The sequence below is a fragment of the Xiphophorus maculatus genome, chromosome 14 (genome assembly GCF_002775205.1).
Source record: "Xiphophorus maculatus strain JP 163 A chromosome 14, X_maculatus-5.0-male, whole genome shotgun sequence".
Taxonomy (NCBI): Eukaryota; Metazoa; Chordata; class Actinopteri; order Cyprinodontiformes; family Poeciliidae; genus Xiphophorus; species Xiphophorus maculatus.
In genome coordinates, this window is record NC_036456.1 from 22779850 (window position 1) to 22806562 (window position 26713).

The following is a 26713-nucleotide window of genomic DNA, read 5'->3' on the forward strand; positions in this document are numbered from 1 at the left end:
GTTGTAGAAAAGAGATACAAACTTTAACACCACAGAAATAATATTTTGTAATCTAACTTTCAATAGATGATACAGAGATTGATAAGAAATCTATAATTATCAGTGTGGCAGAGTGGAAAGCTTAAAAATAAAAATACTGTAGCTGACAGGTTACCATGAGTGTTTCACCTTTTCAATAACCTCCTGCTGTTCCATCACTGGTGATGATGACATACGGCTGAGATCTTCTTGGTTTACCTAAAAAATTATGTGAAGAGGAGAAGGATGATAACAAGGAGTGAGAAATATTCACTGAAGAACATAAATGAATATGTTGATATAAGTTCATCTTTTTTAGTTTAGTTCACAATATTCTGACAAAAAAAAAGAAAAACTCAATTAAAATTTCAAAACGAGGTGAAAGATTTGATAATGTTATATTTACATACCTGTTCAGGTTCTGGTTTGGGTTCTTGTTTCACCTTTTCCATAAACGTCTGCTGTTCCATCACTGGTGATGGTAATATATGGCTGAGATTATCGTTTTTTGCCACAACATCTTTTGGATAAAAGTCTAAGAAAAACAATGAAAAAAAATCTGAATTTTAAAACCCATCAGAGTAAAAATCCAATATAATCCATACTGACATAATTTTAACATTTATTTACCTTAATGTAATTATACAGAGAAGACAGCAGGACTTACCTGTGAATGTGCTCACAGCCAGGACAACAGAAATGGTTTTACAAAACATGTCGATCAGAGGAACTGTAATGGTAAAAACTGTTGCAACTTGAAAACAATAAAAGTACATTTAACTTTCTAAAATGTGTCTGAAATCTGGTAATTGTCTTTAGAGACGCATGTTTTTGAGCTTTTTTAATATTTAATAGAATCTCTGCATTTGACAACGACTTGTTACTGTTAGCAAATTTTCATTTTCACTGCAATTTACATAATGAATTTATAAATAACAACTGCATAACAAATGAAGAGAAATTCATACCTGCTCTGCAAAGGAAAATTGTTGAATAAACCGTAACATGAGCCACTAGATCAAAGTGCTCTGATTTGAACTTTAACCTCTGTTTTTCGACAAACCAAGGTGTGTCCACGACAGTTTATGGTTTATTTAGTGTTTGACATGGTGACATCCTGTAAATTATACATGGAATATATTTTACTCATAATAACATCTACAAAAATAAAAGTTTTATTCCCATATTACAAGTATATAATTACTGATTTGACCAGTAAAAGTTTAGACACTTAAATTACCAGTTCCTCAGACTAAGCCTAGAAAATGGCGTTCACTGCTTTAGTCTAAATAAAACTATTGGTTTTCATTACATCAGTGAATAAACCAGAAAAATTCTTAATCTATGCAAGTACACACACACACACACACACACAAACACACACACACACACACACACACACACACACACACACACACGTACCAGTTTGCATTTCTACCCATATAATAACTTTGTATTGACTTTCATTCCTTTTAGTAACTTATTTATGCCTAATCCCTCTGTCTCCTCATTGTGTGATAGTGACATGTTAATTCTGTTCTTCACTAGAAAACCTTTGGTCAGAATATTTGACCGACACTCCAAGACATATAACTCTCCCTGACAACCTGAACCAGGATTTATAATCCTCGGAGGCTCTCAAACATCAAAGGTTTTTTTTTTTCAAATCTAGTGTCCCAAATATGTTTCATTGCCTTTAGACTGGCTGTAAAATGAGTAAAAGTTAAACAAAATGACAGTTAGATCTTATTTGTTTTATGAGATTCAAATCTTTATGGAAATCACCTTGTGAGATTTAAAGACTGATTATTGTTTTATTGTGGCACAGAGAGCAATACTTAGTTAATGTGTAAACTTAGCTCAGTCAGTTTAAAAGTGAAATTAAAATGTAAATGTGCAAAATCAGATACATTTTTATCCACTGTTGATATTTTATTAAAAATAAAGATTTTAATTCCAACACTTTCTGGCTTCCTGTAGTTTTATAGGAAATAAAGCCTTCATGTGTTAATATCTAATCATTTACAGGTTCCAGTACAACTGTGGTCGAACCAAATTTTCAGGGAAACAAAGATATTATTGTGCTCTGTTTAAACCCCCATCAATGCTCTAAAATGTGAATAAATAGGAAAATCATACAAAACTTTCAGTCACAAAACTTTTCGTCCTCCATCTGAATTCAATGAACCAGAAGCAACATGTAGGGATGATTATTTCTATAGTACAACATAAAAACAATACAACATTTCTAGAATAAATGTGTCTATTGTCCCCTGGTGAGGTCAACTGGACATAGAGAATAAAGATGCCAGATTAAATTTAATATTTGTTTTATTCCATATTTTGACTCTTCATAGTACAAACACATGATTAGATTCAGGAAGAGATCATGCCAACATTACAAACCCTGAAAGAAAATTAAAGTTGATCTTAGCTAACTCCAAGAAAACAAAAAATAAAAAACAGCAAAATAATCCACCTAACAAGCACAAACAGGAGAAACTGGGATTAAATCAAAGGCAGCTCTCCAATAAAAAAAAGTCTGACCAAAAGTTTACATTATTTTATAAATACAAAGAAAAAAACACTTAAGCCTGCAAAACAAATTAGCATCCTTGCAAACATTGAAGTAAAGGTAGCACTAATTCTCCCTTCTCACCAATTTTTTGAGAATATTTCAAATATGAGAATAAATTCTCATGAGAAACACTTTTGTTCAGTTTTAATGGAAGTAATTATTTATTCATTTGTCATGAGCTATTGTTAATGATTTCAGTTTCCATACTCATTAGGATTCCAATCAATCCACTGTTTTGTCATTAACATTATAATCATTAATATTCCAAAAGTTTAATTAGCTCATTTATTTTCTCTTGCCATCTGAATCTCTATAGGTTCCAAAACCTTTTCAATGTTCAGTAGCTGTCTTTCATAATTTTTCTTTCTCTTATCCAGTTTCCACTGGGTTTGTAGTAATTCTTCTTTTTTTTTACTAAACATGATTCTTTTTCATCAAACGTTTGTTTCTCTGTTATTTCTTTCTGCGTCGACTGAAGATCCTTTTTGTTTTTTTCTTTTTGATTCTGGACTTCTTCAAGCTGCTGTAAAATATCCTGTTTCTGCTTCTCCAGTTCATCTTTCACTTTGTCCCGTGTATCACCAAGTCGTTTTATTTTCCCCGTCAGCTCAGCATTCATCTCTGTTGCAGAAAAAATAGAGACTTTAATACTGAGGTAACAACATATTCCAGTAAAATGTCCAGAATGTTACAAAATCAGAAACATCAATTTAGAACTGAGACTGAAAGTACAAAATTTAGAATCTTAACCTTTTACCATCATAAACTGAAAACCATCTGATATTCTTCACATTTCTAAGTGTTTGTATTGATTCTGAATTTCCTGCTTATTTCACTGGTTTGACAACTAGATGATGAAATGAAGCAGATCCAGATCAGTCCTGATGAGGCATCACTGAAATGTTATAAAACCAGATTTTATAATTCGCTGTTTCGGTATTTTTAGATCCTAGATAAAATGATTTAAAACATTACAGGATTTTAAAGTTAATATTTTTACCCAGGGATATAAAACTGTTGCTTGATGTCATTTTACTCTGCTTGCTCATAAAGATAGCATGAACTATGGAAAATTATTTGGTATCAATAAATTAATTCATGAATTCAACTCACTGACTCTTCTTCAACCTCACACATAAAGAACCTGATGGAGAACGGATAATTCTCTGAACACTGATTAGAAATATTCATATCATCATAAAAACTGTCAGGTTCAATCCCCATAACTCTGTGAATGTCCAACTGTTTTCCACTTTCTGCATGTTGTTAGAAGACAACATTCAATATAAACCTAAAATTAACAGCTTATAATTTTTACTGAACTAAAAGAAAAGCTAAAATTATTCTACACTGATGTGAAAAAGTAAAGATGAAGTAAAACAATAAAGTTCAGAATTTTCTCTTCCCTGTAATTTTATCAAAGATTATAAGAATGACAGATGAGGCTTTATGATGGTGAAAAAACATTAAGATTTAAATATTGATATAAAAAACAACAGGGTGTTATTTTGATTAAAAAAATGATTAAAGCTCCATAAGTAAAATAAACATTATTTTAGAATGAACTGTTTAATTTCTAATAACAGCAACATTTTACATGTTTTATTTCTGAGTATCTCATCAATGATAGGACACTCAGTGGAATAGAAAATCTGATTTATTTGTTATTACAAAGAAAATATATTGAAAAAATAAACATTATTTAAACATTTAAACCACCTGTGTGCTTATTCAGTATAAATCAGATTATACAAAAATGTCATTGGTTTATTTTCAGATATATTTCATGAGTTTTTTCATTTATTTTAGTAAATAAAAAGTTTATAAAGCTAAAAGAAAAACAGATTTTATACATATGTAAAATTGTCATATTTTGGGTTTGTTTTCAGGAGGTTTGTTCTCTGAGTTTCCAGCAGTTTTTTCACCTGTCAGATTAAATTCACATCTAAACTTTCTTTAGTGTTTCAGTGATAGAAAAGTTTTAGTGTTTTCAGTAAATCTGCTGAGTTTGAACCTGTTGAAACTTTTCTTTTATCAAGATGTTGCAGAATAAATGAAAACTTCATTTATTTCTGTCTCATGAGTGACATCAGATTTACTCCTGTGTCTCTTTTTGATCAAGTTGTTTGTTTATTTCCTTTAGATGGTTTTCTATCTCCTGTTTTCTCTCCTCCAGCTTGTTAATTTCATCGTTTGTTCTCTTTATTAGTTTATCTGTCATAAATCCGACCTCTTGTTGACCTTGCTTTCTCTTAGTCAGTTTCTCTTTGCTCTCTGTTATAATTTCCTTCAGTTTTAAATATCCTTGTGCTTTTTTTTCTGTCATGTTCCCCGTCTGGTTTACTTCCTCATCAACAGCCTTAAACTTCTTCTCATCTTCATCAATCATTTTTGCTGTCTCCACCGTTTGATCATCAAATAGTTTTTTCTGCATATTTAGTTCCTCTGACATCTCCTTTAACGCATTAATCTGCTGATCAATGATTTTCTGTTCCTTCTTGCTCTTTTCTTGCTCCTCCTCTAGTTTTGCTGCTGTAATGAGGTTCTTTTGCTCTTCATTGATTTTCTTTGTTAACTTTTTCTTTTCTGTAGAAACAAAAAGAGAATTCGGATAAAGATAGTTAGTGCAGTTCCTACACAAAGAATGGAAATTGTTTTTCTTTAAGATTGTAAAAGTTTATTAGGTTTCTACATATACATAAAACAAACTCACTCTTTTGGTTTTGTTGCTTCATCCAAATAAGAAAAGTGACTCCAAGAACAAACATGACGACTAAAATCACATTGAAGCTGATAGAAACGGAGCAGCTGGACTCATTCATGAAGAAATCGTCTGAAACACGACCAAACAGAACCGTTACTGAAATAACTAAAGTGTTTACTGATCTAAATGTTTTAGTTTCCTACCTGGAACATGAATGTGTGTCTCTCTGCTCTGGTTGATGTCTCTCTGTTGGACTCTGCAGGTAAAGTTGTTGTAGTTTCTCTTCTCTACAGTCACTCTGCTGCTAACAGTGTAAACACCATCAGGATCTGGGCTTTTCTCTGCAGGTCCAGCAGACATGATGTTCCCGTCTCCGTCCAGCCAGAACAGCTCAGGTTCTGGATACCAGCCTGCAGCGCTGCAGTCCAGCTTCACTCCAGCAGAGCTTTTATCAAGTCCTGATAAACTGATTCCAGGTGAGGAAACAGAACCTGATGATGACAGAACAGGTAAACTATTTAGTAAAAATATATCCTGAAAGGTTTTAGAGTCACATTTCTTAGGAATCATTTATTGATCACCAACTGGAAACAGTTTCGAGCTTAATATTGATTGATAGTCAAAAGGTTTTACTGTTTGTGTTTAGTGATTTAAATTACTAATATTCTTCTTTTTATCATTAAAATACTTCCAGCATAATTTCTTTCTACTTTATGTTTTTTCTGTGGTCGTTCTGCTCTAACTCTCTCCATGGTGACAGAAAGTGACTCAAACAAAATCCAGATTTAAATAGACCAGTTAGCAACACTGTTGTTCCTGTAATTGTGTTGTAAATCTTTGTAGATAAACTGTAACAGCTTCCACGTTTATTATTTGCCTTTTTTTTTAGTTATTGAGGCTTACCTTATTTTATCTTCTTACTGATCCAAACCATTTGAAACCCAACATTAAGTTGCCTTTGTTAAAAATATATCTCAGTGTGAACCTGTTTGGTTTTAATAAGACTGTAAACCAGTCCTGGTAAGATAAATACATTTATTGTTTGGTTTACTCACCAACAAGAAGACCGATAAAGTATTCTGTTTTCTCTTTTGGGTTGTAACATCTGTATCTTCCGTTGTCAGAGTGTCTCACATCAGACAGTTTCAGTGAAAAGTTTCCGTCCTTCAGTTTGTCATTGAACAGAGACGTTCTTCCCTTGAAGACTTTGTTTTGGTCGGCTAAATATTCCTTCTGGTTGTGCCAAACATGAACAAATCTGGGTTTGAGGTCTGGCCTCCCCCACTCCACCGTAAACTGAGAAAGGTCCAGAGGAGGATCCACATGACACGGCAGGACGACGTCTTCACCAGGCATCGCTCTGATCGTCGGAGACAAATCCGCCTCCAGCGACTGACCTGAGAGACAAAACATTTCATATTTCAAGATGTATTTTTCCTCTGTTAGATGTAACTAGTAACAAATTCTCATAAGCAAATACATTTTCTGCATATTCCATCCAAACGTGGATATTTTAAATCCAGTTTTGACTTCTTTATGTCTAAAGCCTATATAAGTCATATAAGTTCCTACATGAAAAATCTGTTACATTAGCAACAAAATATAAATACCATATAAGCTGGATTGGCTTTAAGGAGGCTGGGGTTCAGTGACAAATTCTAATTATTTAAACATAGTTCATGTCAGTATTGAGTGTTTTACTGTAGCCAACAATTTTTCAACTGTTTCTTTTATATCAACTGGCTAACTGCATAATCAGTGCTTTTTTGAAGAGACAGATGTTTTCAGAGAAGTTTCCCAGATCTTAAATTACATTGGCAATAATAGTCATTATTATTGTATTTAATAATTATTATTAATTTGAGATAATATGCTATAATCTCAGCATATTATTGCAAATAATAATGACTCCCATGGGAGAGTGGTAATGAGAGAGTGTCAACTGAAGACATAGATCAAGACTTTACAAGGATTTGTGATGAATAGTGCTGGAGACTCCATTACGTTTCCGTAACTTACATACCAGCTCCTGCTTAATAAACTTAATTAGACCTGCATGCCTGTCTAGTCTAAATAAAGTCTGAATCTTTCTTTATGAAAATAAATTTCTCCCCAAGTCCATGTCTGAAACCTGAATCCTTATTCCTGTAAAGAAGTTACCTTCATTGAGGTGAATCAAAATAAAAATGCTGAGAAAGAGTCCAGAAATGAATCCATCTCCGTTGTGAATCATCTTGGAAACACAGAAACTGAAACACACAGACATAAATTTAAAGCTTGGAAATATATTTACTAACAAACAATGTGAACCTATTTATTGATTTATAACTTTTCATGGATTTGACAAAATTTCTAAACTTTACAAGGCTGCATATGAGTTAAGTGTACGGCCACAATTTCTTTGACAATTTTTATTCATCATTGTTTCATACAGCAGCTGAAACAATGACTCAGAAAAATAAAAAATAACTGCAGCTCAGCTGCATTTAAGGGAATCACTAGCAGCAGGTGAGACCGTTGATTTAGAAAACAGAGACACCAGGTCTTCAAATATACAGGAAAATAAAAATAAGTTCTTCCTTCCACTTTAAACATCACATGAAGATGTTTTAACAAGCATGAATTTGGCTGCTAAAAGAAAACATTTTTCTCCTTAAGAAAGGAAGAAGCAAAATGTTTGTTACGATAAATAAAATTATGTCTTTTAGCAGGTAAGACAAAAATATAGATGTCTGGTTACAATAAATATTAACATTATTTAGATTTAAGGTGTTTTTATCACCCAAAGTAAAGACCTGATCCTAAAATAAACCGTGTTTGGATCCAATAGGTTCTCTGCTAAAAATAAAAGCCAGAAATAAACATGACTGGATGGATGTGAATAAGTTTGGGTCAAACCTTGATGACAGTAGAGACTGACAGTCATACAGAAAATGTCTAATTCAACATGTCGAAGCAGAAAGTCGTCCTGAAAACTGCCGTGATTTTACTGCCAGCTACAGAAACTTACATTTTTCTATTTATTAAAAACAAGCTTCACATTGTACTTTTAATGTATGTAAGTAAATAAGAAGCTATGGGAAACAATAATAAGAAATATGAGAATAAAATGAATGAAAATACCTTTTTAGTGACATTCTTGTTTTCTCTTTTCTCTGCGAGTTTCGTGGTCAAAGTCCTCAGAATGAAGATGTTTCAGTAAAGATGTTCTCACGTATTAGTTCATATTAAATGAACTAATACAAAATCTTTTAAATTAATTTTTAGGCCAAATAGAAATCATGCTAACCCTGATCATCTTCTGTAGCGATGTGAAACCAAACCCTCCGGAAAATATCTTGCAGTTTCACACCAGGATTTCCAGCCTGGATATTGTTTTATTACTGCAAAGAGCTAAACCTGGTTAATATTTATCATAACGTTCAATCAATCTGAAATTGAAAGAGTGAACGTTACGTATGTTTAACACATATACTGAAACTTTAACAGCAATGTGGGCATAATGGTATTAAAAATGTATTAATGTAATATTTTCAAGTTTATGTTTGGGATAAAAAGACGGTTTTGATTCCAACATTTTGCAGAGGCTCATAATTCTGTAGTTAATATTTAACCCCTTCCAGAGGAAAGACTAAAGTCTGACCCACCACACCTTATAGTGTGGAGCTCAGAATATTCTCCACAGAATAAACTGCAATAAATAGTTTACTAAAAAGTACAAGAAATTACACACATTATATTTTTGTCTTTCTAATTATATTATTTCTAATAACTTTTTAGTATAGCAAACACCTTTTTGACTTTTCTGATGCCCATTTTATTCATCTAGTTTAGTAATTTACTTGGAAAAAAAGGCTACTTTCTAGTTTCTGCACCAGACTTGCTGCAAAGCCTCCTGTCCTGAACTCTCCATCAAAATGGCGACTGGCCTTTTCTAAATGGTTCAGGACATTTAATGCTACACCCTGGGTATCATAACTATATCTTTTTGTGAAAACTTGCTAAGATAATTATTGTTCTTATGTTCTCCCAAAACAAAGATAAGATTTGTTAAAATTTCAAAAATAATCTACCAGCTCTAAATGCTGAACAGGAAAGGAAATAAATCTGAAAAAGTGAAAAGAAAAGGTAACAGCAATCTGAGATCTGAATGTGACTCCATGATCTCTTCATTACTGAGGCAGGTTTAGTTCTCTGCCTCCACGCTGTGGGAATGTGTCTGTGGTTCAGAGCTGAAAATCATCTGAACCACAGACATGATGAAGATGAACACAGTGGTTCCTACTGAGGCACAAGAACTTTAAGGTGTCCACAGCTCTGGACGTCTCACCAAACTTAAATGGACTTGTTGACTTTTTATTATTTTTATTCAATACAGACATTTGCACATTGAAAAGTACACAATTCCTAGTATGGAGTTTCTGTGTTTATTTATGTTTTTATTACAAAGAACATTAAAAATCACAATAGTTAATTTCAAGAAATAGATCTGAAACTTAAACCAATTAAATCAACTAATACTGACAGACCTAAATGATAATAATAAAATCCAATTGATCAAAACTAGGGATGGATGGATGGGTGGATGGGTGGGTGGATGGATGGATGGATGGATGGATGGATGGATGGATGGATGGATGGATGGATGGATGGATGGATGGATGTCGGTTCCATTCAGAAAACAAAGGTGGTCTTTGCTGTTTACCTTGTCTGAATTGGATTTATTATTTTTTCTAAAAACAATTTTAATTCCAGGAAGACTCAGAAAGTAAAATAACAATTATTGTTAATATAATAGTTTTTCTGTAGTTGTTGTTAGTTATAGCATGATCTTCTCTAGATGCTGTTTTAAACATCCTCCTCTTTATCTGTTTGTGTTGACAGCAGCATCTCTATCGGTTCCAGCAGTTTCTCTGTGTTTAATATCTGCCATTCACAATGTTTCTTGTTCTCATCCAGTTTCCACTGAGACTTCAGGAGATCCTCCTTTCTTCTTAATAATGACTCTTTGTCCTCAGTATTTTCTCCGTCTCTTATTTTAGTTTCCTCTGACTGAAGCTCGTTTTTATTTTTCTCCCTTTCATTCTCAACTTCTCTACGTTTTTCCTCAAGTTGATGTTTCTGGTTCTCCAGTTCTCCTTTCATGTTTTTCATTGTGGTTTGTAGTTTATCATTTTTCTTCTTTAGATCAGAATTCTCACCTGTTGCCAAAAAACATTAAAATTGTAATACCACTTACACAACATGTCATATAAAACATACAATAATTTGATTTATTTTTTCTCTGATCTGTCCTTCAGTATTAAACTTTATATTTAATGTTGAAATATAAATTAAATGAAACTTAATGCTGAAGTTCAGTTCAGCATTAACAGGATCAGCAGGATGATGCTATCCTGTTGACATGTAACATGATAGCATTTTAATATCTGCTTTTAATCTACTTTTAACTCCAGAAACATCTACATTTTCTAAATGTAACTTTTTTAATCTGAAAGTTGTTATTTGACTTCACCTTGTATTTTCTCCAGTTTCCCCTTCAGCTCATTATTTTCTGTATTTAACTGCTTCTTTTCATGTTGTAGTTGTTTTATTGATCTCTGCAGCTCAGCATTCTCACCTGTTGGCAAAAAGGTTAAACTTTATATTTAATCCTGAAATGTAAATTAAATGAAACTTGATTAGCAGGATGATGCTATCCTGTTGAAATGTAACATGATATCATTTTAATAACCATTTTTAAACTACAAAATATTTTTCCATAAGTACAGATTTTGAATTGTATCTACTTTTAACTCCAGAAACAACTAAATGTTCTAAATGTAACTTTTTTAATCTGCAAGTTGTTATTTGACTTCACCTTGTATTTTCTCCAGTTTCCCCCTTCAGCTCATTATTTTCTGTATTTAACTGCTTCTTGTCATGTTGTAGTTGTTTTATTGATCTCTGCAGCTCAGCATTCTCACCTGTTGGCAAAAAGGTTATTACATATTTTAATGCACATAAACAAGCTGTGATTAAATCATGCACACATCCAGCAGCTTTTGAACTTCTTCTGCTTCTGCATTAAACTGCATTTTGCACAACAAAACGTTACAATTCATTCAGATAAAAGGTGCTGAGGGATTTGGTTCTGTAGTATTTGATTTTCTTTATTTTTCACCAACTCCTCCATGTTCAGATGCTGATGAGTAATAATTTTCTTTTTTGACTCTAAATTCACCTGGAATGCAGGTTTCTTGAATTAATTTCTTTTTTTTATTTAAAATGTACTTGTTTTATTTTTACGAGGTGACCTTAAGTGCCCTGAAAGCCCCTTTTAAATGAAATATATAATTATTATTACTATAAATACTTATTCTGCTACAAACAATGATTTTTTCAATAAATATCTTCAATAAGTACTCACAGTTAGGTAATACTGTCTGAGAGACTTAAATAACATCCTACTCTTTCACAAGAAATTGTATTCAAATACATTATTTTAAATTAATTGACCCAAATCATAAATCTTATCAAATCACATGAATGCATAAATTCTTTATTAGCAGTATTTGCTATGTTATTACTAATAAATGACAATAACTTACATCTGTATGTCCAGCAGAGAGCAGCAGAAACAGCCACTCCAGAAACGATCACAATGGTTTGATTTGATTTGATCAGATCGAAACAGGCTGGAGCCCAAATGAAATACATTGGGACTGTCTTGTTATTACCTAAAAAACAAAAAAATAAACTTCACAATCACAAACCACATCATCAAAACCTGTTCAAAGGATCTATTATTTCCTGATGAGCACAAGTTATGTGTGGAAGCCAAAGTTAACTTAACTTTTAAGTTAACTTGGTTTGTGTTCAAGTACTTTTGGAAAAACTAGAATATCTACTGTTATTCTGTAACCACATAAAACTTAAAAATATATCTTAAGCACTTGCAGAAAGAAACCACTCTACATTCATAAAAATGCAACACATTATTCTCATAATCTACCAAATGAAAAATGTTTTCATTTAAATATATAAAGTTTTTCATAAAATCAAAGTAATTACTTAGCAAACAGACTAAATAATCATCTGAATAATGTTTGAAAAGAACATTTTTTACATTAGATAAACTCACCGGGAGGATGCGTGCTGCTTGAGTTCACCTCAGACTGCAGTAAACACTGAAGGGTCAAAGTTCTGCTATAAATGAATCGGTTTCACTTTAAGGGTCAAAAATGTGTGGTTAGCACACCTTTTTTTTTTTTGATGCTGTAAACCTGCAGTCCAAACTTGGTGTATTCTGAAAAACAATCATGAACTGCAAGATTATACTTTATTTTTTTCATGTATCTGAAGTGTTTTTTTAGTATTGCAGGTACAACAAAGAACAAAGAAATGCTTTCTTGTTGACTTCAAAGTTCAGCATCACCTTATCAGAGCCTGACTGGGACAAACTTTATAGCAGCAATTAAACCTTTATTTAATCTGGTCTCTAAAACAACAATTAGCTTCTGAAGTTTGTAAAGTAGTGGCTACAGCGGGTCATCTGTCCTGGGATGGACTTCTTGCTGTGGTCAGGTGCTAAATGTCCTCTGACTTCCTGTCCCTGGTTGATGTTCTGTGTCTCTGTTGCGCCATAAAGGCCATCTCTGCATCCATCTGTTAGTTCCTATAGGTCATTAGCTGCATTTCTATTAATTTATAAAACTCTGCAAATTGAAATTACAAAAATAAATTTGCGTAATTGAAACACCAATTTTGAAAAAGCTCACTTTAAAATGTTTTTAGGCTAAGATCAGGTGATTTTCCAGCTTTATCTAAACAGATGTATTTCACAAAACTGCAAATGTATTTTGCATCATGTGATCAACAGCCACTGGCAAAAACTACAAAGAAAACAACACAAAGTAATAGGAGGATGATGGTTTGTTTGTGGTGGTTTTGGATATTATGCAGTCGGTTCCACCAGAGCGCTAACAGCATCACAGTTCATAAAAGCTGTGTGTCATTCCAAAATATTGAACTCAATGTTCTTCTGTAAAATCAACAACTACAATTTACCCAAACGTAGCATACGTAGCCGCTCCCAAGTAGAGGAGACTCGTCGCTTCAACACAAGAAAAAGACGCTGATGTCTCTGATTGGCTGATAGATGATGAGCGCTAAAACCATGGCAAAATTATGAATATATCTCATGTAACTGTTTAGATCTGTTTATACAGAACATTTTATCAACTTAGTGATGCATGAAAAAGCTTATTCTTGTGTGAGGTGTGGGGGAGTTGTCCCATCAGACCATCAATTCCCAAAACAACATTTCAGTTTAAGAGCCAAAACCAAAAACGCAGCCAAGAAAAGGGAGAAGTTTCCAAAAATATTTATGAAAAAATCACAATAAGATGGTTTTGAAGTGGTCCTGTTTAGATCTGGTTGCACTGGTGGGTCTGGAACATAAAGCAGAGATGAGTGTCATCACTGAATGACAACCAGGGAAAACAAAATGGAGATTTAGCAGGAACAGAGGATTCACAAAATCCTTCAGGGCTTCAGAGATGTTCAATGAAAACTGAGATTATTGCATCCACCATTAAATTTTGTGTGGTCCAAAAACAGTCCAGGGTCACAGGAAGGTCAAGAAAAGATAACATGAAACTAGATGTTTCACTTCACACTGATTGGAGAATAAGTGTGAACAATGCTTCTTAAGGAAAATACTGTAGAGGGCAGCATGGAGCTGTTTTCAGAGAATTTCTCTCTGTTCACTTAATTAACAACATGGATTTCACGTTTCATCACAGGAAAATTCAAAACTCCAACTACATTTGTCTGGATTATCATAAAACAGACGGCAAGTCAGTAATATTTCAGTCACTACTGAACTTTTCTATCTCCTCCTCTGTCAGCATCAGTGATCATCCAGACAGGAAGAGGAAGTTGTGAGCTGCATGTGACCTTGCTGTGAATGTGAGACACTTGTCAGTCAGCATCAAGCATCATGGAGGTCACAGCTCTCTGCATCCAAATATGTAAGTGTTTTTGCAACTTTTCAGGCTGGTGCAGTGTAAGTTTGGATTCATCAGTTTGTTATGTCTCTGCAGTGATGAGCGTGTTTTCTCTGCTGTCCACCACGTCTGCTCACAGCTTCTCTGGTGAGCAGGAAACTATTTTCAAAATGTTTTTATATTACAAACTGTTGTTTGTTGTTCTTTGGAAATAGTTTGAAGTATTTCAAATTGCTGCAGATAAAATCCAGCTGAAATCTGTAGTTCATAAATAAATTGAAGTCATCAAAGCTGCCTTTCTAGATGTGCCCTTACTGTTGTTTATAAAGATTTACATTACTATCTGTAGTGTATGTTATTAATTTATCCACATATTCCACGACAGATTTTCCTATTGTCTCTCCTGATCAACTTCAGTTCTTTGAGTACATCTCCAGTGTCTCTGTAAGCTGTCCCATGGACAAACACATGAATGCATGGAGAGTGATGACAAAACTTTACAAAATGAGTCCAGCAAACGAGTCGGACGTCTGCAGCCTCCCAGCTCCATCCTGCACAATGGAAACCTTTGAAAAACACAGTGGAGAATACTGGTGTGAAAATGATGAGGGGGAACGAAGCCGTGCTCTCAACATCTCTATCACAGGTCTTATTACACAATGGGCTTTTCAAAATGTTTAATATGTAAAAAAAATAATGTATCATTAACATCTTCTAATTAATATGGTGGAATTTGGTACTCAAATCAGCAAAAAATAATAAAAAAATATTTTACTGTCCTCATCACATTCCTCAGATGGTCCAGTGATCCTCAAATTTACGGCCCAACCCGTGAAGGAAGGATCTGATGTGATTCTTCATTGTATTAACAAGAAGAAAGAGCAACAGACACAAATTGGTGATTTCTACAAAGATGGTCAGTTCTTTCAAACCAACTATGAAGAAGTCCTGACACTCCAGAATGTCTCCAAGTCTGATGAAGGATTCTACAAATGTAACATTTCTGGAGTTGGAGCCTCTGCAGAAAGCTGGCTGTCTGTCGTCAAACCAGGAAATGGTAAATAGATATTATTGATTTATGACTGGATTGTTTTTGTTCTTTGGATCTTTTGTTTATTTTCAACACACCAAATAGAATCTGTTCAAATTTATAAGTATATAAATAAGTGATTCTTGAGAAGAGGGACAACCCAGGTCCTATGGATAAAGCACAAAATTTGAATAAAATATAATTTAACACAAAATATATATTTTTTCAAATATCTGACCAAACTAACCTGGGCCATGTGAGCACAACAATGTATATGTTCCTGGTGTTTGCTGAATATTTTTTATTTTAAACTTTGTAGTAGGTGGGTGGTGTCTTTAAAATCAATTGTCCTGGAGCAAAACTCAATACATTATAATAGTTTAAAAGAATTAAAGGTATATTATGACAATTATGTATAAGCATTCAAATAAGTATTTTTAGTTCAGTAAAATGAATTAAAAATCATTTTTATATATTTTCCAACTCAATTGAAATTTGTCCCAAGTTTTTGTCAACACCGTCAGACATAAAAAAAAAAAAAAAAATCAGGCATTATTGGAGGGCATCAGAGCTTCTGAGGACCCCATGACCTCTTCCTTCCTCTTCCTTTGCTAACAGGGCTAGCAGCTCCAGTTAGCTTATGTTATTCTTATTTTTTTCTTCTGTTTTATTCCTACGTTGTTCGTCACAACCATGATGTGTCAACAGCATAACTGACCATTTATAAAATTTTGATGAAGTTTAGTGAAATAAATGCTTAATTTTGGTATAATGTAAAGATTTCATGGACCTGATGAGCTACAATATGGCCTCCTTCAGAATAACATCATATAAATTGAGGTAGTTTGGCATTTTGTCAACTTTTTAACTGACAATGTGACTCTTTCAGTGATAGTGTTGACAAATCTCACTTAAATGTCCAGTTAATTCATTTTAATGTCTTTTACATAAATGGCATTACTTCACATGTATCAAGTTTTTTACTCAATAGTTTGTCACCACTTTCAGTTCTGCGTCAACTCCATCATGCACTGTCAACTCCGTCAGATGGACTTTATGTTGTTTTTTGTTTTAAATATTTATTTTGTTTCTTGAGAAGCATTTGTCTATAAAACTTAGTAAAAATATCACTAATAGGGTCATTAAAAAATAATTTTATATTTATATTTGTCAGATGGTGATGACAAAGTTCTAGGTCAGGTCCATTAAAAATGTAATTAAAAAAAAATGTTGCAACTGGGAGCCTTCACCTTAGCATCTTACATTTCCAAAATATTATTTGTCATATTTGTATACATAAGCTTGAGGAATCATATTTTTTTGAGAAAATTTAAACCCTTCTCAACAATCGCTGAAATAAATCAATATAAATGTCAAACAAATAACCACATATACTGTTGAAACCAGATATTTACAGACATTGAGTAAAAAGATATTTGTGCTTATTTTTCACTGTCTGAAGTAAAATCAGATAAAACGTCTCTTGTTTTAGGTCAGTCAGAATTACCAAAATGGTTTTTTTTTACTAAGTGACAAAAAACCTGGAGACTTTTTTGAATTCAGAAGTTTACATACAGGGATAGCATGTATCAGCTATAACTGTCTTTTAAAATATACGACTTGTGTTAAACGTATGGAGTTTCCTTCCCCAAACTTCTGATCGGTTAACTAACATATTTTGAGTTAATTTTAAGAACACCTGTGGAAGAATTTTAAGGCCCCACTTGAAACACTCTGCTTTCCGGTTTGACACAAGAGGAAGGTCAAAAGAAATCAGCCAAGATATCAGGAAGAGAATCGTGCAACTGCTCAAATCTGGTTCATTCCTGGGAAGGGTTATCTTCTGAAGGATTTCAGCATGTAGTTTACAGGCTTACATTTAAATGCTTACACATACAGTATGTGTCACTATGCCAACGTACTCTGCAAACTGAAATATTTTAAACAAAATGGGGCACATTTATGACTTTTAACTATTGCATAATGATGTAATACCACATTATTTTTTTCAGAATCTGATGTGAAGACTGAGCCTGTGCAGCATCAGACCCCTGTAATCACCATTCTGTTGTGCACCCTGGGTTCTTTATTCTTCTTGGTGATTGGACTGATTTTCTTCAAGAAGCACAAAGGTACTGCTGAATGAAATATTTATTTTGAGTTTTTACACATTGTCTTTTTTTACCCAATCTGATTGGCTGAAGACAAAGATCTAGTGAAAAATTCACATTCAGCCATGATAAGGTGGGCCTTACAAGATGCATCTAAACACTTTTTCAGGATGAGCAGAAGATCCAAGAAAAAATATTTAGAGTTTTATTCAACATGACAATGATGCAAAACACCAACCCTGGTTATAAAATGACTCTGATCTCATGAAGCAGCTCTATGCAAGGAAAAACATTTTCTTATTTCCCTGAGCGCTACCAATTTTGACCAAATATTTACCTGTGACCTTAGTTTTTGCCTAAGGTTTGGTCATTTTCCACTTGCCACAAGTGCAAAATTGCAAAATGTGTTCTCCTCTTTGTCAGTAAATTCTCCCTTCATCAGGGGTCACGTTAACAGAATATTTTCCATATTTGACCATTTAAAAAAAAAGAGAAAATTTTGAAGCCCACCTGCCATTTTGACAGGTGGTAATTCATACCTGTGGCTCATGCTGATGGGGAGACATTTTCTCCCCATCTGCAATGTATTGTTTATGCACAGAATACATTGGTGGAGGCAACTAAAATCAATCAATTAAAAAATCCTTTCTGAATATTAGCTCTTCATCTGAGTCTGGGGGTCTGTACCTGAGGGTTTGGAACTTGATGGTTTGCTATAGCTGTTCCTAAAACTAAACTCTTCCAGACTGCAACGTTTAATCCATAAAAATATTTCACTAAAACTGTAGTACATAGAAATGGTGTAAGTTTGTAGCTTTTCTTTTTTCCATATTCCACTGCAGCCTTGAAACATGAGACCGTCACAGATCCAACCAGAGCTACTTATGCTGTTGTCAACAAACCAAGGAGGAGAAACGGTCAGTATTTTTTATTTTATTAATTTTTTTTCCGTTTGCTGTTGTTCACATCTCTGTCAGACGGTTTCAGTTCCTGTGTCTTTAAATTCTCAGGTGGAGAAACCAGAACAGACGACCAAGTCACGTATGCGTCCATTGATATCAGACCGACAGGTACTTTCTATTGTAACGGCTTTTTTAATCAGCTCTGTGGTGAACCACCATGACGTCAGTCTAGTACTGTGTTTGATTTAGCACAGCAGCTCATATTCATATTTTCAGATGTGTGAGCTAAGTCACAGAGGAAAGTCATTTTAACTTGTCAGTTAAAAAAGCTACAAAATAAAAGCACGGGTTGAAACAATGGGCCCCTCAGGTTCCTCATTTAGACCACAACCACTGAGAGGAAACACACTAGAAAAATAAAAATGTTTCCGTAGCTCAATGTGACAGAGCTTAATTCTCTATATTTTATGATTAAATGTACACAGTTGCACCAAGTTACACAACCACAGTCTTAAGTCACAAATATTTACAAACCAAAACTTTACTCATTAATTTACTTTTCTTTCTTTTCAGGGCAGGAAGTTTGTACAGATCCCTTCAGACAATATTCAGAGGAACCAATCTATTCTCTTGTCAATAAATAATCTGCATGCCTTTTTCAAATAATACTTCAAGAAAACACCAGAAATGAGGAAATTCACTAAGTTACACTCATCTTGTCTCCTAAGCTTAGAAAATAATGAAGAACATAATGACTGACAATAATGAAGACAGACATTTATAAATGTTGATTGTTTCAAAATACAACCTCATGCAGTATTCAGTGGAACGTCCAATGTTTGTATTTGTGTAATTTGAAGTTATTTTTATGATCTGCTGAACAATTTTTTTTTCAATCTCATTCAAGAGCATTTAAAAAAGAAAGAAAATCAGTTTATAGTTGATTTTCATATATATCAATTCAAAGAAAAGTTTAATTATACCAAGTATATGACTCTTAAGGTTTCAGCAGGTATTGGTGTATTTTTTTCTTCTTCTATGGTGTCATTGAAAAGTGGTTCCACTAAATTGAAGGGAAACTCTTTTGTTTCCACGAATGCGAGGCAAGATTTTGAGAAGTGGGATTCTTTGCTCTTATATTGACCTGCACAGAATCGTTCACCAGATGAAAATCTGTTTCAGTTCTTTTTAAAAAAGTTCTCCACTATTAGATTTTTGTTCCACTTCCTGTGATGATGGAGATCTTCCATTATTGTGGTTTTAAGAGATGACCCCACTGTCATGAGATCAGTCCCCCGGATATTACAATTGATTATTAAAATATTATCAAAAGCAAAATTTTAGCAGAATTGTTGCAGAATATATAACATTTATATATGTTATAAATACATTCAAATATAGAACAATATTTGAATTTTTAAAAAATGTCTGTTTAAAAGCGTGAAAATTAAGCAGATATAGATCTATAATAGATTTCCTTTTTGCATTATGAAAATCATTCTGTTCTCAGATCATATAAAACCAATCTGGAAAGGCGTACCTCAGGGCTCATCTTTAGCACCTCGCCTTTCTCTGTCAGAGTTTCTCATTCACTTCTCTGTCATTTCAGTCTGATACTTTATGTATATGAGAAAACATCAGTTAAACTATTTGGATTCATTTTAAACTATTTCAAAACTTGTTATATGGTGTAAAGTAGAGTCTCGATTAAGCTCACATTTTGTTCTGTTACTTTTAACTATGGAAGAGGGCTGAATAATTACAGAAAGAAAAGATTTATCGGTTTAAGACTCAATTACTGTAAAACTGTTTTTCAATGTGAACTGCTAAACAAAGTTTACTCTGAAACTGAGACTGACATTGTGGAATCATTTTATTAAGTAGCCACTTTAACTATCTGAATTAAAGGAGGGAAAGACCACACACACACACACACACACACACACACACACACACACACACACACACACACACACACACACCCCTCCACACATCTGCTCTCTCAGGTGAAAACCACCTGACGTTTCCTGTGATTGAAGCTTCGCTGGATTCATCACTCAAAGCTTCTCTTTAGTGACATCTGGTGGCCAAGAATGTGATTAGCAGCTTCAGTCTGTAACTTAAAACAGCTGCATGATGATTGTTCACTTTGTAAAAGTGGGTTGAAAGCTTCAGTTTATTAATCCTGTGTCAAATCTTTCTATTTGTGTTTGAACATGATATTGTAAAAAAGTTTTTGTATTTGTTAAAATAAAATCATTTTGATGAATAAATACTCCTTGTTTGAATCATGATGTTTTCTGTCTGCTTGTGACAATTTAAATTTCACTGGAAGTGAAACAAATCTTTTACAATATATTTTTTGCTTATACTTATTTCATTCCTTGCTTGTTGAGTTCTCAGCCTTTCTGAGAATTAGAGTTGACGTTTCAGTCTTCCTTGTTACTTTTAATCCTGAGGCAGCTGTTCGCATAGCACCATCTGCTGGAAATAATAAAATGTTACAAGCACAGATTTAAAATTAATTATTGATTAAACCTTGTTGTCACTTCTTGTCATTTAATTGTCCTTCACCTGAACTAGTGTGGAATAAAACAGGTGAATCATAATCACTGCACGTCTGAGCTGCTCCACACTGCCCCCTACTGTTTAAACAACGGATTCTCACTGAAACAAAAATCTAGGATTATGTTTGTCCTTTACAGTGAGAATGTGGAAACAAAATACACCCAATAAACATTTGTTTTATAAAATATAGATTTTTTTAAAGGTCTGTCAGTGGAACAATGATTCAATAAATAAATAAAATATATATAAATAAAATAACAAGGTGACGCCACATTTTAATGACATCCCATGTTTTAATTGATGAGACTAAATTTGAAATAACTACAATATAAAACACCATATCTGCTAATAGAAAACAATTACTCGAATATATTGCTTGTTTAGGTTTCTTGTCGGAAACAGAAATCAGGTTTCATTGTTGTTAAACTCTTGACAAATTTATAATCGATGTAAAAATGCAGGTGAAAACAATTAAAGTCCATCCAAGCACATTATATATAGCACAATGTTGCATAAATTTGTTGCAGAAACACAAAACTTGCTTTGTGTTTCTGTGTTTGTAATGATGTAAAACACTTTGAAATGCCTTGCTGCTCAAATGTGCTATACAAATAAAATTTGATTGATTGATTGATTGATTGATTGATTGATTGATTGATTGATAAAACTGACAAGTATTATTGCATTAGTCCAATAATACTTGCAAAAAAAAGTTAATAAAATTGGTAAAGTACATTCAGTCACCAAAAAGAAAAAAATAAATACAAAAATATAGACCATCAGAGTCAGTAGCCAGGTTCATTTTTAAACCTTTATGGCTTTTCATTCTGTAACCTTTTACAATAAAAATATGAATCTTTTCTGTGTTGATTATCTCAACCAATTATTCTCCCTCTAAAAACTCTTGTTTTTAATCTTTTCTTAGTCTTGTCCAGTTTCCACCTGCATTACATTTTCATTCCCTACCAGCAGAAACTCAGATTGGTTAGAAATGTTCACTTCCTTCTCTCGTGCCTGAAGCTTCTGTTTGGTTTCTTCTGTCTCGGCCTCCATGTCCTCCGCTGTGACTCTGATGTGATGCATCCATGTCTTCAGTTTGTTCTTCACTTCCTGCAGCACAGCAGCTTCATCGCTGCAGTCCTGCTCCGTCACCTGGAGCTTCCTCTGAAGCTCAGAGTTTGTCTTCAGTAGTTCTTCTCTCTCACCTGTTGTCAAATTAAAAATACAAAATTAACAAAATATAAACCCTGCAAAGATCTGTCTGGAAAAATAAATCTTTATTCAATTTTCTGAAGTTTGCTTGTTTAAGACAATCCAACACAATCAGAGCTTTACATGAATCTGAGCTTTTCAAAATGCATTTAGGGTAAAGTGTCAATTTCTTTTCAACAAGAGAATATAACAGAAAATATAAGAGATATGAAGCTCAATTTTTTAAAATCAGTGATTCAGTTTCAGCTTTCTGTGAGTGTACGGTGGTTCAGAATACATTTAAAGCCTGATGGTTCATTATAATATGGTTATTTTAGGATTGCGCTGCTCGTTGTATAACATGTTGGAGAAGTTCTGACATGTCGGTTCTGATTTGTTCTTTTTTTGGGTGATGTGTTGGTTGTCTTGACAACAGTTTCTCTGGTTCTGGATGTCGTGCAGCTGGAAGGATTTCTGCTCTCACTATTTTACATTTGAACTATTGTTATGATGCTCATCCATGTCAACAAGTGAAGCAGCGTCCCCCACATTAGTTCTCTACAAAAAACACTTTCAAACCAATTCTCTCCAACTCTTCAGATGTATTTTTAAATTCTGTCTCTTCCAAACTCATTTCTGGACCAGCATTTATGAAATTGCTCACTTAGAAGACAAATGTTAGTACCGAGTGAAAAAACGTTTAATGAGAAACTAATAATGTTTCATTTTCATCACAGAACTTTATGTTTTGCTCTAACAACTGATGAGTTTGTAGTTACTTTGTCTATTAACAAAAAATGACAAAAGAGAGACATACGCTTCATCTTGTTAACGTAATGAAGAGTGATCATCCCAAACACCAAGTCGATGAAGACGCTGATGGAGAACAGGTGGAGAATCCCTGCAGACACAGCTGCCACCAGATCAGCTGAAAATACAACAGAACAGCATTTTATTAGTAATACTGAGGAGTTCAAGAGAAACAGCTGATTTAAAACAGAGGCACAGATTACCTCCACACATGTGGATCAGAAGAATGTTGAAGACTGAGCCAAGAGGGAGAGATCCACTCACAGTGGAGACTGTAGACGTGAAGGAGAGTTTTTCTGAGCGATGTAGCGTAGTCACATCCTAAAATAATAAACTCTTTAGTTAAGTGTTTGTTACACCCAGCATTATCAGTGTCACACTCTGTGACCTGTAATACTGCAAATGTAGTCAAAATGAAACTGAAATGTAAAGTCACTGTCAATCATACAATAAATGCATCAATAAATGGATTGATACTGATGACTTACTATTACAGGTTCTCTTTTGAAGTCTTCTTTCTGCTTTACAACTACAACCTGCTGCTCTTTCAGTTTCCTTTCCTGTTCTTCCAGCTTTTTTATTGACTGCATTTGCACTGGAAGATTAACCATCCTGTGATCTGTTGGCTTATCAACTGGAAAATAATCTAATATTGAAAAGGACAAAAACACGACAGCATTAAAAAAAAGATACAGCAGGTAGGAACAGACACAGCGGTGTTAGATTATGTGGAGGAATCACTTACAGGTCCACGAGGAAAAAGCCAAAACAGATGCGAGAACAGATACGATTTTATAACCCATGATAATTAGTGGAGCCAGAAACCTGCAGCAAAGTTAAAGCACAAAAATCTTTAACTTGAGGTGATTTTTCATATCAGGAAAACAGCTAAAGTTAAAACTGTTAAAGGTTATAATCATTACAGTTATAGAATGACTGAACATTGACAACAAAAGATATCATGTTACTTGAAAATACAGAAACAAACTATAAGAAAATGTATTTATGAAAGCCTGCAACACTCACCTCTCTGTTAAGACGTGTTTTTTTATTGAAGAAGCTGCTTTAAGTCGATAACCTCACCCAGCTGGTAAAGGGCTGGATCTGTACTTTACCCACATTATGTGTAATAAAATGGGTGTATGCAATTATGCAATGAACTACATATTCTAGCTCAGACCTAGGAATGCATGGAGTGCAGATTTCTTTCTTTACAGATCTTAGAATTTGACTTTCTGTAAAATTTGTACTTTTCAAATGGATTACATTGAAATTTTTAAAGATGTTTTTAGATGTGATTGTTTACTGCTGCCACCATTTTTACTCTAGTTTTGAATATTTTAAGGTCAGATGATCTGAGGATGAAGTTTCAACAATCTGAGAGTCCCAGAAAATTTACTGAAAAATTAATTTTAAAGTCATTGAATTAAAAAAAGGACAAAAGACGAGAACAAAAAGACAAATACAATTGTGATCATTTTTATTATATTTTCCAGCCTGCTCACACTTACCAATGTTTCTACTAAATACTATTAATAAATTAGAGGAAAAAAAAACTTTTTAAAAATAACGGTTAAACATATCTGAACTGGCAGAGGGAATGTGGTAATTAGAAAAACATGAAAATATTCATAAGGTGCATTTTATACCCAAATTCATGTATATAACTATTACTGACTTAAAGTTGATGAATGATTATAAAAATATATGTACTGATTATCAAAAACAATGACTTTACTTTACATAGTAAGTTGGATTCAGATTAGAGTCACTTAAAAAAATATCAGCTCCAACTGAATATCTGACTTTTTTCAGAAAAGACAGTTTTGAAAATAAAGTCTTAACCCTCTTCTGTAAAATGCAGATTTGAAAATTGCTAAAATACTGACAAACCAAATTATTTCAAGTTTTCCTATTTCTGTTCATTTATTGTACTCATAAATCTCTATGGGTTCCAGGGCCTTTTCTATGTTCAATATCTTTTTTTCACATACTTTCTTCTGTTCATCCAGTTTCCACTGGGACTTTAAGAGATCTTCTTTTTTTATTAACAACCTCTCACCATCAGAAACTTCTCTCTGGGATATTAATTCCTCCACAGACTGAAGGTCATTTCTGTTTTTCTTCCTTTCAGTCTCAATTTGCTCTAGTTCTGCTCTGAGTTGATGTTTCTGCTTCTCCAGTTCCCATTTCACCAAATTCAGGGGGGTTTTCATCTTAACTGGAGGTGAAAAGGAAAAACAAATAATAAGACCACAAAACTTCCTACACTAACCACAGTAAGAAAATCAAAGAACTAAAATTTAACCACGGTAAAGGTCTGAAAATGTAAAGTGCTGTCAGGCAGTAACAGGAGCCTCTGACAGTCTGTTACCACACTCTGTTTTCATTTCCACTCTCTGCATATACAGCATACAGTTATGGTCATCACCATAACTTACATTTGTTTTTCAGTTGATGAACGAGACGAAGCGGAGTCATCATCACGTCAAACCAGAAACTTACGACTGCTGTCGCTACAGAAGAGAAGACAAAACTGGGTTAGAAGAAACAACATGAAACAAGACACTGTTTCCATATTTAACTTATAGAGCAATTATCTTAAAGGTCAATGAAATGGACAGACGGATGGACAGACATGCATATTTCGTTACTTGTCATAACTCACCTTTTGTTTGACATCGATGGAAAACTCGACCAGGAGTCATTTTTATGAACAACAAGAACCTTTCAGCTGTTACAGTTGGAAAAGAGAAAACAAAGCTGAATTAACAACAATCACAGAATAAAACAAGACACTGTGTTTTAATAGTTAGCTACTAGAAAATACAGATGAAAGTCACCAATAACAGATTCCTCATATGATCAGACTCCATAAAGTGTCTTTATTACTGTATTAGGTTTACTCTGCATTCATAAATAATTATGTCCATATCCATATCAATCTTGTAATTGTTAAGTTGTGGTAACTTACCCCTGCTTTTCCATTGGAAGACAACAAGAACCAGATTATTACAAACTGCAGTAACTTTATTCCAAGGCCAGAAAAGAAAAACTAATAGGAAGCCAGTCCTCTGCCTCTCAGCGGCCATATTTCCTGGAGAGAAGTCAAATCAACGGCAAATATGAAACTAAAATCACAGTTTTTTATAAAGAACTGATAGAATAAATGCAAAATAACTGGTAAAAATCCTAATAATGACAATCTTAAACCAGAAGCAGAAACAGTTTTAATCTAATGTGTATTAATTTATTGCAAAAATAACAAAAACCAGACCTCAGAAAAAATTAAATCTAAAATAAAAAGACAAAAGCCCTGCTGATTAGAAACTGTTCTGTGGTAATATAAAGAAATCACATCACACTCTAAATCAAAAGGAAAGGGAAAGATTAACTAACAATAGCTACTTATTGTACCTTAGTAATGAATAATATTAAGTAACATTAATGCCTTTTGAATTAATTTCAAAAAGAAAATTGAACATTGTGAGAACGTACCAGCTGCGTTCAGGATGAAGTCAGTTTGAATTTGCCACGTAATCCAGTCAAAGTCCTGCTACAAAATAAAGATCAACCTGATAAGATAAAAATAGATAAAAAACTTTTTCTCTCTTCAGGCTTCAGTCTTTCATCCATTATGTCAATGTTCTTTGAACGTACTATTTATTAGTCCTGTTACTGCATTCCAACAGTTTCAATAATAATTTGAAGTTATTTTTTAAAATCATGGTATCATAAACATGAAGCACAAACATTTATTATCAGCTTCAACGTTTGTCTCGACCTGAAACTGTCTGCGGTGTAACCTGGT

General features: G+C 33.5%; 3 protein-coding genes and 1 long non-coding RNA gene across 5 annotated transcripts; 1 reads left to right on the forward strand and 3 right to left on the reverse strand.

Moving 5' to 3' along the window:
• Positions 1–2331: 2331 nt before the first annotated feature.
• Positions 2332–8673, reverse strand: LOC102228326 (butyrophilin subfamily 3 member A2-like). The gene is made up of 6 exons (XM_023345842.1): positions 8424–8673; positions 7461–7549; positions 6356–6697; positions 5504–5791; positions 5310–5429; positions 2332–5182 (listed from the first exon to the last, which is right to left on the reverse strand). Exons 1-6 carry the CDS (start codon positions 8435–8437, stop codon positions 4692–4694), a joined length of 1344 nt encoding a protein of 447 aa, XP_023201610.1. The 5' UTR covers positions 8438–8673; the 3' UTR covers positions 2332–4691.
• Positions 8674–9656: 983 nt separating this feature from the next.
• LOC111611138 lies at positions 9657–12475 on the reverse strand. The gene is made up of 5 exons (XR_002753901.1): positions 12424–12475; positions 11891–12019; positions 11161–11266; positions 10816–10920; positions 9657–10501 (listed from the first exon to the last, which is right to left on the reverse strand). It is a non-coding gene; the product is annotated as an uncharacterized LOC111611138 (long non-coding RNA).
• Positions 12476–14400: 1925 nt separating this feature from the next.
• On the forward strand, positions 14401–19669 carry LOC111611229. Its single transcript, XM_023347102.1, has 7 exons — positions 14401–14437; positions 14676–14936; positions 15087–15347; positions 17333–17452; positions 18274–18348; positions 18442–18501; positions 18907–19669. The coding sequence occupies exons 2-7, from the start codon at positions 14747–14749 to the stop codon at positions 18975–18977; spliced, it is 777 nt and encodes a 258-aa protein (XP_023202870.1). The 5' UTR covers positions 14401–14437; positions 14676–14746; the 3' UTR covers positions 18978–19669.
• Positions 19670–20359: 690 nt separating this feature from the next.
• Positions 20360–26465, reverse strand: LOC111610881. 2 transcript variants are annotated; one of them, XM_023345935.1, is made up of 10 exons: positions 26401–26465; positions 25877–25999; positions 25571–25636; positions 25344–25418; positions 23929–25123; positions 23648–23727; positions 23391–23548; positions 23106–23223; positions 22910–23020; positions 20360–22106 (listed from the first exon to the last, which is right to left on the reverse strand). In XM_023345935.1, exons 6-10 carry the CDS (start codon positions 23703–23705, stop codon positions 21823–21825), a joined length of 729 nt encoding a protein of 242 aa, XP_023201703.1. In that variant the 5' UTR covers positions 23706–23727; positions 23929–25123; positions 25344–25418; positions 25571–25636; positions 25877–25999; positions 26401–26465; the 3' UTR covers positions 20360–21822. The 2 variants fall into 2 exon arrangements, with proteins under 2 accessions (XP_023201703.1, XP_023201704.1); XM_023345936.1 differs by lacking the exons at positions 23929–25123; positions 25344–25418; positions 25571–25636; positions 25877–25999; positions 26401–26465 and having other exon boundaries at positions 23648–23920.
• Between the last annotated feature and the right edge of the window lie 248 nt (positions 26466–26713).